General features: G+C 40.9%; 5 protein-coding genes and 2 non-coding genes across 7 annotated transcripts; 5 read left to right on the top strand and 2 right to left on the bottom strand.

The window, feature by feature from the left end:
• The first annotated feature begins 216 nt into the window (after positions 1-216).
• Positions 217-305, top strand: trnay-gua. The gene is given in 2 exon segments: positions 217-253; positions 270-305. It is a non-coding gene; the product is annotated as a tRNA-Tyr (tRNA).
• Positions 306-2443: 2138 nt separating this feature from the next.
• On the top strand, positions 2444-2532 carry trnay-gua. The gene is given in 2 exon segments: positions 2444-2480; positions 2497-2532. It is a non-coding gene; the product is annotated as a tRNA-Tyr (tRNA).
• Positions 2533-4540: 2008 nt separating this feature from the next.
• LOC121910793 (histone H4) lies at positions 4541-4955 on the top strand. The gene has a single exon (XM_042432116.1). It carries the CDS (start codon positions 4591-4593, stop codon positions 4900-4902), a length of 312 nt encoding a protein of 103 aa, XP_042288050.1. The 5' UTR covers positions 4541-4590; the 3' UTR covers positions 4903-4955.
• Positions 4956-5917: 962 nt separating this feature from the next.
• LOC121910791 (histone H2B 3-like) lies at positions 5918-6552 on the top strand. The gene has a single exon (XM_042432114.1). It carries the CDS (start codon positions 5931-5933, stop codon positions 6297-6299), a length of 369 nt encoding a protein of 122 aa, XP_042288048.1. The 5' UTR covers positions 5918-5930; the 3' UTR covers positions 6300-6552.
• A 2213-nt stretch (positions 6553-8765) lies between these two features.
• On the bottom strand, positions 8766-9279 carry LOC121910785 (histone H3). The gene has a single exon (XM_042432108.1). The coding sequence runs from the start codon at positions 9175-9177 to the stop codon at positions 8767-8769; it is 411 nt and encodes a 136-aa protein (XP_042288042.1). The 5' UTR covers positions 9178-9279; the 3' UTR covers position 8766.
• A 173-nt stretch (positions 9280-9452) lies between these two features.
• LOC121910789 (histone H2A-like) lies at positions 9453-9953 on the top strand. The gene has a single exon (XM_042432112.1). It carries the CDS (start codon positions 9527-9529, stop codon positions 9908-9910), a length of 384 nt encoding a protein of 127 aa, XP_042288046.1. The 5' UTR covers positions 9453-9526; the 3' UTR covers positions 9911-9953.
• A 176-nt stretch (positions 9954-10129) lies between these two features.
• LOC121910778 (histone H1-like) lies at positions 10130-11512 on the bottom strand. The gene has a single exon (XM_042432101.1). The coding sequence runs from the start codon at positions 11443-11445 to the stop codon at positions 10840-10842; it is 606 nt and encodes a 201-aa protein (XP_042288035.1). The 5' UTR covers positions 11446-11512; the 3' UTR covers positions 10130-10839.
• Positions 11513-11652: the final 140 nt, after the last annotated feature.

Genomic DNA, 11652 nt, shown 5'->3' with positions numbered 1-11652 from the left:
ACTCATGTTGACCATGTGTAGTGGTTGTTTAAGGGCTTTAAGTAGATCAGTAGTACATTTGTCATGAATGTTGTTCATTTAATCAAACATATAGGCTAAGACAGTTGTCTGTTTTCTATGTTCAGCTCATAATGGTGAAGTTTTGCCTAACAAAATTTCGTCAAACACCATTTTGTGTTCCGATGCAAAACCTGAACGATGTTATGGGAGGCCTAACCTTCGATAGCTCAGTTGGTAGAGCGGAGGACTGTAGGATGATAAAGGCAGTTATCCTTAGGTCGCTGGTTCAACTCCGGCTCGAAGGAGATGTTTTTCATTTGTGCATTAAATCATTGGAAAAATGTGTAGTCAATCCTTTTCAGCATTGTGGCTTGCCGCTCTTGATTTGTTCACACACAGAAAAGCTCTTCCACGCCTGGTGGTACATAAAGTGGTTGGCCTCAATTTTGGACCTTATAGAAGTTAGACAAACTAAGAGGACATTTTTAGTGATTTGGTGGTGAGTTTAAGTAAATAGTTAGTTTGTTCCTGATAAACGTTCTTGCTTCAAGCAAACATGTAGGGTGAAAAAGGGACGGCTGTTTGTCATGTTTAACGCATTCTAATGTTGAGGTCTTACTAAACAAAGTTTGGTTAGCCATCAATGTCTGCACCCATGCAAAACCTGAAGAAAGGTGCATGATATACTGGATAGCTCAGTTTAGAGAGCAGAGGAGTGTAGGTTGATAATGGCAGTAATTCTTAGGTCGCTGGTTCAACTCCGGCTGGAAGGAGGTGTTTGTTCCTTGTTAACATCAGAAGAAAATCAAGGCAAGTGTTTCCAGCACGTGGAGTTCATTGCTTCATCTGTTCGGACTAAAATAAACCCTTCAACGTCGGGTGGTGCACTATGTTGTTGCACCTAGTCAAGGAGAGCTCATGTTGACCATGTGTAGTGGTGTTCAAGGGCTTTAAGTAGATCGGTAGTACATTTGTCATGAATGTTGTTCACTTAAACAAACATATAGGGTAAGACAGTTGTCTTTTTTCCCTTTTTTTTTTAAAGGTCTTTATTGAATTTCACATAATTAAGATTTACAAGAACAACAACAATTTACATTAACAATAAAGTGCAACCAGTGCCAAAGTGCAAAAACATCAATAAAGTGCGAAAAGTTCCAGTATTCTTATATAAAGTGCTGTCAGTTCATAAGTCCAGTATGTTCCAGGGGGAAGTGCTAAGATTTGTCCGTACTTCTCCTCCTCTGGAAGTCAGTAAGTATCAGTTTAACTATGGTGTCACTGTCGATCACAGTCTCTTGTATTATCATGACCGTCTGGTTTTCCACAATTTTGAAAATACAACCCAAATAATTAATTGTATTAGTTCAGTATGCTTAGCCTAGATGGCAGTTTATCATCAACAATACAATACATAACAGAATTGTAACATAAATTAAAGTTTACACCAACAGCTTTCAGTTTGTCCCAGACTTCCTGAGCTCTGTAACAGTTCATTAAGAGATACTGTTGGGTCTCATCATCATTGAAAATGATCATTTTTTTAGTAACATAACAACTCCAAGACACAACAGCGCTAACAGGAAGTCTTCCCACAGATATCAGCCACCGGACATGTATAATGTCATCAGCATATGCGATAGCTGTGACCTTGTGCGCATGTCCTACCAATGTTCCCATAATACAACAATCTTCATTCATTTGTTTAATTAAAGGGCTGATTGCTAGAACATATAGAGCAGCGCTCAAAGGGCAGCCCTGCTTTACACCTCTCTCCACTTCAAAAAACTCAGTTAAAACACCATTTACATTGACATGAACACTTGATTTAAAATATAGACAGCTTACCATATGATTAACGCCTTCAGGAAAGCCGTTTGCATTCATCACGGCCCAGAGATAATCTGGAAATGTAGTCTAAGGCTTTTTCTTGATCTAGTCCAATAATATAAAAACCTTTTGTGTCTTCAGGTTTATGTAACATTTTTCTTAAAGTGCAGAGATTATCCCACATCACCCGACCCTTAATTGCACAAGTTTATTCATTTTCTTTAATGTCGTCTAATATATCATTCTGTTCATGATTATCTTGGCAAATATTTTATAATCAGTATTCATGATAGTAAGGCCATATTCAGACCAAATCAGGCGGTGCGGCATTCATCCGCAGGGTCGAGTGGAGGTGGGGGGTGCTTTCAGCTCTCTTTTTCTCCCATCTTTTTTAAAATGAGTCGATAGCTGACTACAAACCACGTGTAGTGATTCTTCAATGATTAGTAGTAAGTTTGTAATGAGTGTTGTCGTTTTAAAGACACATTTAATATAATACAGGTGGTTGTTTTCCATGTTCAACTGATAATGGTGAAGTTTTCCCAAAATGAATTTGGTCACACATCAGTTTCTGTTCCCATGCAGAACCTGAATGACGGTTCAGGATGCACTCCCTTCGATAGCTCAGTTGGTAGAGCGGAGGACTGTAGGAGGAAAACGTTAGTCATCCTTAGGTCGCTGGTTCAACTCCGGCTCGAAGGAGATTTAATTTGTGCGTTAAATCATTGGAAAAATGTCAATCCTTTTCAGCATTTTGGCTTGCCATTCTTGATTTGTTCAAACAAAGAAAAGCTTTTTCATGCCTGCTGGTACATAAAGTGGTTGGCCTCAACATTTGACCTTTCATTACGCTAATTCTGTGTTTCCTTGTGTCCTCTTTCCTCCATGACCCGGAAACCGATCTCACTCCGCCATCATGGAGGATCTTCCAATCCTTTAAATGCACCTTGAGGAGACTAGGAGTGAGGAGCGAGGAGGCTCCTGGAGGAGCTTGGAGCAAGGAACCACAGGTGTATCTAAACTAAGTTTTTTTTTACCGGACGGCAACACCCTTTTGATTCGATGTGTTTATTGATTGGTCAGCTGATCTGACGGGACAGTAAACAGGCGGGCTGTTGTTGTAATAAAGCAGATTAGCAAAACTACCTGTGGAGAAGGAATGAAAGCAAAACAGCAGTTGATCATATTTGTTCATAAAATTAAAACTTACTCAGTCATGAATCACAAAAAACACTGTTGTAACTTTCTTTTTCTTCATAAGCAAAGAGGCTTTTCCTTTCTTCTTCTCCGTTTAAGTACGTGTCAGCTCCGTCAGGAAAATATGACGCTGCACAGCTGCATGTCTCCTATAAAATCATCCTGAGCCTGAAAAGCACATCAGACTTTCACAAACTAAATAACCAACATTTTCTTTATTTATATTCATATTCTGCAGGCTACAGCTGTTTCTATTGCTCCCTTATGTCAGTTCTGTTCTTTCAGTAATTAACGGATTTAAACTGTATATTTGTGTGTTATTCTGTGACAGACAGACGCTGCTATAGATCTATAATCAAATGATAAAATTGGAGCAGTTATTAGGTGTTTTCCTTCCAGCTATCACTATGTAGAAATTATTAAGTAACAGTGTAAAGTATTAATTGATTGTATGAATGAATTTTGAGTTTAAACTTTAGAGTTTAAACTGTTTATGAACTTAATAAGTTCTACATATTGAGAGCTGACTTCTACATATTTGACAGCTGAGGCGATGTGCGTCATGAGTAGTTGTCGTCTCCTCAAGATGACGCTGGAGTAAGCGTGGACGTCTCGTTTGGTGAATTAAGTTCCTCCTTCCTCACATCGCTCTCTCTCATCCTCGTTGGGAGGAGCTAAGACGCGAGGAAGAGACGCAAGTGAGGGAATCGAGGAGACATGTTAGCGTAAAGAAAAGCACCCATTATATAAAAGCAAAGAATATGGGAGGGGGGGCTGGGAGCTATACAGTTTGGTACCAGATTGAAAATAGTTTTTGTTAAAAATGTCTCTGCCGCCATCTCCAGAAATGCTCTCTGGGTTGGAGATCTCTCCATGTGGAGAAGGAGGAGAGGGAGAGCCAGACATGGTAAGATAAGATAATTATGAATAGATGTAATGAGATATTAGATGAAATTATAAAGAACAAACATGTGCAATTAAAGGGCAAGTAATGTGGGACAGTCTCTGTATTTTACCAGAAATCTTACACAAACCTGAAGACACAAAAATATATTAATAAATATAAATATATATATTTATATTATTGGCCTTGATCTCGGCTGTGATGAAGGCATAGAGTTTCCTGGCGGCTTTATTCAGATGATGTCTATTTTAAATCAGCTGGTGCATCATCTGGAAATAAAGCTGAAATAAAGCTGCTAACGTCAGCTAGTCCGATCCATTCAACACTCAACACTTCATAAAAACTTCATAAACGCTGCATCGGTTGTTAAACTATCACATTCAGACCGATATGAAGAGTCAGTCTGTCAGTCAGATTGTCAGGTTTAATTATGTTTTATGTGAGTAATCCGCTTTCATAAAAGGACAACAATATTAAGGCTCAACGTTTTGTAATGCAGTTTTAAACACTACGTGGGCGGAGCTGCTGAGTTCGGCGTCGCCCAGCAAAGTTGCCGCCACCTGTCTTCTCTTACGTCCGCAGACACGCTTTAAGTAGCGAAGCTCAGCTAAAATGTTTCATACTCGACTCTTAACTCGTCAGAGACTAGATCAGTAAAAATGAGCGGAAGAGGCAAGGGAGGCAAAGGACTCGGTAAAGGAGGCGCCAAGCGTCACCGTAAAGTTCTCCGTGATAACATCCAGGGAATCACCAAACCCGCCATCCGCCGTCTGGCTCGCCGCGGTGGAGTCAAGCGTATCTCCGGTCTGATCTACGAGGAGACTCGCGGTGTGCTGAAGGTGTTCCTGGAGAACGTGATCCGTGATGCCGTCACCTACACCGAGCACGCCAAGAGAAAGACCGTGACCGCCATGGATGTGGTGTACGCATTGAAGAGGCAGGGCCGCACCCTGTACGGCTTCGGAGGTTAAACCAGATCCTGACCCGCTGATACCGAAACACAAAGGCTCTTTTAAGAGCCGCCCACTTCCTCAAAGAGATGTCCTATTACAATTTTATTATCAATTGAAGCCTTTGTATATAATTTCAATGCTTCCTGCAACTTTTGTCTATGCTCTAACTCAGTACATAAGCAATTAAGGGCTTTATTAATAGGCAAATCATTTGGCACTTTCTGTATATAACTACAAACTATTAATAGACTTAATTTTTAGGTGACCAGGTTGTGAAAACACCCTCCTTTCTTTCAGAATAAATCTTGAGATGATTTATGGGGTTACAAAAGAAATTGGTCATTACATATATGTAGCTTTTGTATATAATTTCAATGTTTCTTTCTACTTGTGCTCATGCTCCAACTCACCATAAAGATGAAGAAACTAAGGGCTTAATTAATGACAAACCATTTACTGGTGCTTTGAACATAACTAAAAGTTATTAGTAAGCTTTATTTTCAGGTGACTAGGTTGTGAAAACTTCTCAAAACAAATCTGAGGTGTTTTGAGATGATAAATGGGGTTACATGATCTTCATGTGTCAGCTGGGTTCAGCACAGGATAATCAATAGAATTCATATTAACATCATTTTTGGAAAGTACTGTTATTCCACAGAGAACAGCACCAAAAACTTGATGAAATAAAATCTATCCATAGGTTTTATTATTAATTTTTTATCATAGATCAATAAAACAGATCAGCTTAGATGATACTAAATCTAAATACAATGTGTTTATTTCTCTATAGTTATGGGTTTTTGTACAGCATATTATATGATAAACAGTGGACACTTTTCAGATGAGGTGGGTTTATAAGTAAAAAGGCGGTCAGATCGTTCTTCAGAGGTTGGGACGGTGTTTGTGTTGCGCATGCTCAGTCTAGCTAACAAGAAGTCAACCAATCCTGTTCGAGCAACGGCGCAGTCAAATTTGCATCAGATGGATATATAGAGGCCGTTTGGAAATACGATAATTATTCGTTTGAGGAAATCTAACGACTAGCCATGCCTGATCCAGTCAAAGCCCCGAAGAAAGGCTCCAAGAAGGCCGTGTCTAAAGCCACCAAGACCGGCAAGAAGAAGAGAAAGACCCGCAAGGAGAGCTATGCCATCTACGTCTACAAAGTGCTGAAGCAGGTCCACCCCGACACCGGCATCTCCTCCAAGGCCATGGGCATCATGAACTCCTTTGTGGGAGACATCTTTGAGCGCATCGCCGGTGAGGCTTCCCGCCTTGCTCACTACAACAAGCGCTCCACCATCACCTCCAGGGAGATCCAGACCGCCGTCCGTCTGCTGCTGCCCGGTGAGCTGGCCAAACACGCCGTGTCTGAGGGCACCAAGGCCGTCACCAAGTACACCAGCTCCAAGTAAACCCGCTGTCTGTACCAACAACACAAAGGTCCTTTTCAGGACCACCCACAACTTCAATTGAGAGCTTTACTCCTTCTAAATGTGATTCGTTTTCTCCACTGATAAGTATTGTTGTATTTTAAGATATCAGCGTTTTGCTTAATGTGTGACTAAACTATGCAAATAGTTGGACCAAAGGTTTTTAGTCTCCACTCCACACGTGGTATGATAACTTGTCAATGAGGTATTAGCTGCTATAAAGATTGAGAGGAAATCAAATATTACACTAAATATTGACTCAGAATTTTTTTTTTTTTTTTTCCATTGATAGTGTGACACTGTCAAATTTTAATGGAGATGAATGTTTTGGTGCAGCCATGTGGAGCTCAATAAAACAAATCTTAACATGTCATGTTTTTATAGACTACTGGTATGGTTTTAGTGTAGTGGTAACACTGGTTTTGTTACTGTATTTAAATGATCTGCAAAATTAATCTGGGGCAGATTTTAGGTTATATTTGCACACTTTTGTGTGTGTCAATGTGGGCAATAAATCTGTAATTAGATCTTTTATACGGTCTATGGTGAAAAGACTCACAGGCGTCCATTGGACTAAATACTGATGCACTATATATTTTGACCACAAGGTGACGCTGCTGTTATACTATGAAGTTTGCATGACTGTGAGTTTAATTTCTGCCTGATTAATTCAATTTACAGGCTGAATTATTTTCATATAAGCAGCAAATGTCAGCTTATATGTTTAATACACATATAAAAATATAATAAAATCACAATACTATATAAAGTGATGTTTGGTTCAGACTGAGCATACAGTCACAGCACACCTGTGGAGTCAAATAATGTGAAGACTATGACAAAGATACAAGGTGTAAAGTTTTTTGATCAGATCGTATCAGGCTGAAGACCAGACGGCAGCTTCTGTCAGCTAGAAAATGCATCTAGAGAATTACTTTGTGAGTTTTCAAAATAACGAGACAGCAAGAGGAGCCTCTGTGAAATCAAATATGTCAAACAGTTATTATGTCAACATTACTGTGGATGTTAGTGATCAGAGAAATGTTTGAAACAATCCAAAAAATAGAAAATAAACTTAAGAAACAAGAGAGAATAAAAACTGAGACAAAATTATATTTGAAAATGGACATCTGTTAGACCACTTGCACCAGTTACACAGTAAAATAATCAAATCAATAAGATCAGGCAAGTATCCTGTTTTTTTTATTTAAAAAAAATATGTACCGTATCTGCTTTTTACTGCATAAGATTTGTTTAGATTTTGTTTTAATATTTATTGTTATGAGTCCAAGCAGTTGGTATTTCTGCCATTTTGTTCTTTTGTTTCATAAATGCTGAAATATTTGCCTGAACGTGACCAAAATACATTTTCAAATATTCTTCATATCAATACAAGAAAAGATTTCAAAGACTGTTGACTTTCTAGATTTAAGGGTTTTTTTTGTTTGTTACTGAGAAAAAAAACAAAAAACAAAACAAACACGCTTGTTCAAATGGTTGTTGGTTGTGTTACCAACATAATCAGAAATCAACATTTAATAGAAGATAATCTAGTCATTATGTGTAGAAATCATGCTTATAATATAAGAATGGCTAGTCTATACATTAGCCTACATGACATTTAGACATAATTTAAAAACTAATTATACTAGTTAATAATTATAGCAAATAATAATTATTAACCTGGAGATTTGCTGACCAGCCCCAAAAAGCCCCAAAAAACAACTCCCCTCCTTTCTATTCTCATTCATATCAGTGTCATTTTATACCTTTTACCAGTCATAATAAACACATTAAGAGGAAATCTTTTTGATTTTCCAAATCAGTTATTTTACCAGGATATCTGATTAAACATTAAGATGTAAGATGTAATGGAAGGGGAACAGCAGTAGTAATAATAAATCTATCATCGTGTTATCATAATACATTTACAGTTCAATGTCACCCTGAGTGATTTTCTGTATTTGATGCTGCTCAGTTCAGACCATGTTAATAACTGCAGTCACTGCAATCAATAACAATTGCATTAAAAAGTCAGTTTTATCAATTAATGTACCTTATTAAACTCTACATGCTTAAAACATATTCTAACTGGGATCATGTGACCAAATTGTACAATGAAACTGTTAAAGTGAGGTAGTACTGGGCAAAAGTAGTTCTAGTAATTGAATAGATGCACACCTACAGCTGAAGGACTAGTAATGCTGATATTATCTACACTTTATATCATAATCTCTCTGGATCAATCAAATTTTTCAACCATTACTAAGACATTGCATTTTGAATTGATTCACTTCAGAAGGGTATTACACACAGATGTTTTTAAATATTCTCACTAATTAAACATGATAAATATACGAATATAAAATAAGCTAATAAGACATGTTGCTCTATCAGAGAGTGATGTGGCTCTTAAAAGAGCCGTTGTGTTTATGGATCAACAGACAGTTTAAGCTCTCTCTCCACGGATGCGGCGGGCCAGCTGGATGTCTTTGGGCATGATGGTGACCCTCTTGGCGTGGATGGCGCACAGGTTGGTGTCCTCGAACAGGCCGACCAGGTAAGCCTCGCTGGCCTCCTGCAGAGCCATGACAGCAGAGCTCTGGAAGCGCAGGTCGGTCTTGAAGTCCTGAGCGATCTCCCTCACCAGGCGCTGGAAGGGCAGCTTGCGGATCAGCAGCTCGGTGGACTTCTGGTAGCGACGGATCTCTCTCAGAGCCACGGTACCGGGCCTGTAACGATGGGGCTTCTTGACACCGCCGGTGGCCGGGGCGCTCTTACGAGCAGCCTTGGTGGCCAGCTGCTTTCTGGGGGCTTTGCCTCCGGTGGATTTACGAGCGGTCTGCTTGGTTCTTGCCATCGCTTCTTCTTTCTCTGATCAGGAGAAAATAATACCGAGCAGAAGAGTCACGCTGCTCTTAAAGTGTCGGAGCGGCTGCGTAACTGTGACGCTGCTTCAGACCTCCGGGTCCTGATTGGTGAGCGGCTCCTCCCGGAGCTCAGCACCGCCTAGAGGAGCGACCCACCGCCTGAACCTCCGCTCCTTATTGGGGGAAAAGCTTCATAGCGGGCCGCCCTCTGCTGCGCTGCTGGAGCCTCTTTTCTGGTTGGTCCGGCGTCAACCGTCCCGCGCTACGCGGAAATATAAAGGAGGATTTTCACCGGTTGGCTCATATTTCTTTGAGATCAAACTCGAGAAGAATCCAAAAATGAGTGGCAGAGGAAAAACCGGAGGCAAAGCCCGCGCTAAGGCAAAGACCCGCTCCTCCAGGGCCGGGCTCCAGTTCCCAGTCGGTCGTGTTCACAGGCTGCTGCGCAAAGGCAACTATGCCGAGCGTGTCGGTGCCGGAGCCCCCGTCTACCTGGCGGCTGTGCTGGAGTACCTGACCGCTGAGATCCTGGAGTTGGCTGGAAACGCTGCCCGCGACAACAAGAAGACCAGGATCATCCCCCGTCACCTGCAGCTGGCTGTCCGCAACGATGAGGAGCTCAACAAGCTGCTGGGCGGAGTGACCATCGCTCAGGGCGGCGTGCTGCCCAACATCCAGGCTGTGCTGCTGCCCAAGAAGACCGAGAAGCCCGCCAAGAAGTAAACACGGCTCCTCTAAACAACACAACGGCTCTTTTAAGAGCCACACACTCCCGATAAAGAACAATCATCCTCATATGATACTTTAATTAAACTATTACTTAGTACTGTTCATGATTTACACAAATATTGATAGTGTTAATATGTAGAAATATAAGCTGCATTCAAAACAAAATGATGTATTGGGTAATGTTAAACTTACATAACAAACATGTAAGAACGGTTAGTCTATATACTAACCTATGTGAAATGTATACACATCACTGTAAAGTAGTTCTTATACTAATTATCATTAATCATAATTAATAACCTGGAGATTTGCTGACCAGCTCCAAAAAAGTCTCTTAGCCTCTTTAAGAGACACTCAACTCTGAAATAGTAATTCTGATTAAAAACTGGCAAAAGCTAGTTTAGGTCAAACAATGGTTCAGAAAGGAGGATAGTTGTGCAGTCATAATAAAATTAAATATAGTTGTAAAACACATCAAGAGGAAATCATTTTGATTTGTCTCCATTTCAGTTGTTACGGTGTTATCTTCATCCAACATATTAATCATACTTTCATTGTCACAATACATTTATTTTCACAATATACATACAGTTCAATGTCACCCTGAGTTATTTTGTTTCTGATGCTCCTCAGTGCAGAACATGTTGACACTTTAGACTGGATTTAAAGACTGACATTTATATAAGTAAATGAAGAGTAAACTATTTGTCACTGAATTAAATTAACAGATTATGACTATGAGTTGATAAAATCTTAATAACTGCAGTCACTCACCATTTTAACCCATATTAATTTAACAAATTAATTTTATCAAGTAATGTAGTTTATAAAATATGTTCTGATTAGGATGCTGCTCTTTAGATGAGATGTGTGGCTCTTAAAAGAGCCTTTGATCAGGTTCACATGTTCAGACTGATGACAGCTCACTTCTTCTTGGGTGCTGCCTTCTTGGCTTTGGGCTTGGCCACCTTCTTAGCAGGAGCTTTCTTGGCTGCAGGAGCCTTTTTCACCACTTTCTTGGGGCTCTTGGCGGCCTTCTTGGGGCTCTTGGCTGCTTTCTTGGCCGCTGCGGGCTTCTTGACCTTCTTGGGGGATTTCTTAGCGGCTGCTGTCTTCTTGGCTGCCGCTGTCTTGGGCTTCTTAGCTGCAGGTTTCTTGGGGCTCTTGGCGGACTTCTTGGCTTTAGGAGCGGCTTTCTTTGCGGGCTTCTTGGCCTTGGTCTCAACCTTCTTGCTCATCTTGAACGAGCCGGAGGCACCGGTCCCCTTGGTCTGGACCAGAGTCCCCTTGGCCACCAGGCTCTTGATGGCGGTCTTGACGCGGGCCTTGTTCTTCTCCACATCGTAGCCTCCGGCAGCCAGAGCCTTCTTCAGGGCGGCTGCAGACACGCCGCTCCGCTCCTTGGATGCGGCCACAGTTTTCACGATCAGCTCGCTGACGCTGGGGCCAGTCTTCTTCGGCTTGGAAACCTTCTTCTTCACAACTTTAGCCGGAGCGGCGGCGGCGGGAGCTGGAGCAACTTCTGCCATTATTTCCTCTGAGTTCAGATCCGACACGAAACAAACGGAGAGTCTGAGTTGACTGTTGGAGAGTCTGAGGCAGGAGGCTGTACTTAAACACACCATGAGAACCGTGGAGACTCAGTCCAGCTGCTGTCTTACTCTGTGCAGCGTCAATGTCTGACACTTGTGTTTTCTCTTAGTGATAAAAGACTGAAAAATCAGTGTGGGACAAGT

This window comes from Thunnus maccoyii, chromosome 13 (genome assembly GCF_910596095.1).
Source record: "Thunnus maccoyii chromosome 13, fThuMac1.1, whole genome shotgun sequence".
Taxonomy (NCBI): Eukaryota; Metazoa; Chordata; class Actinopteri; order Scombriformes; family Scombridae; genus Thunnus; species Thunnus maccoyii.
Note: the sequence above shows the minus strand (reverse complement) of the source record. Positions and strands in the feature narration are given on the sequence as shown.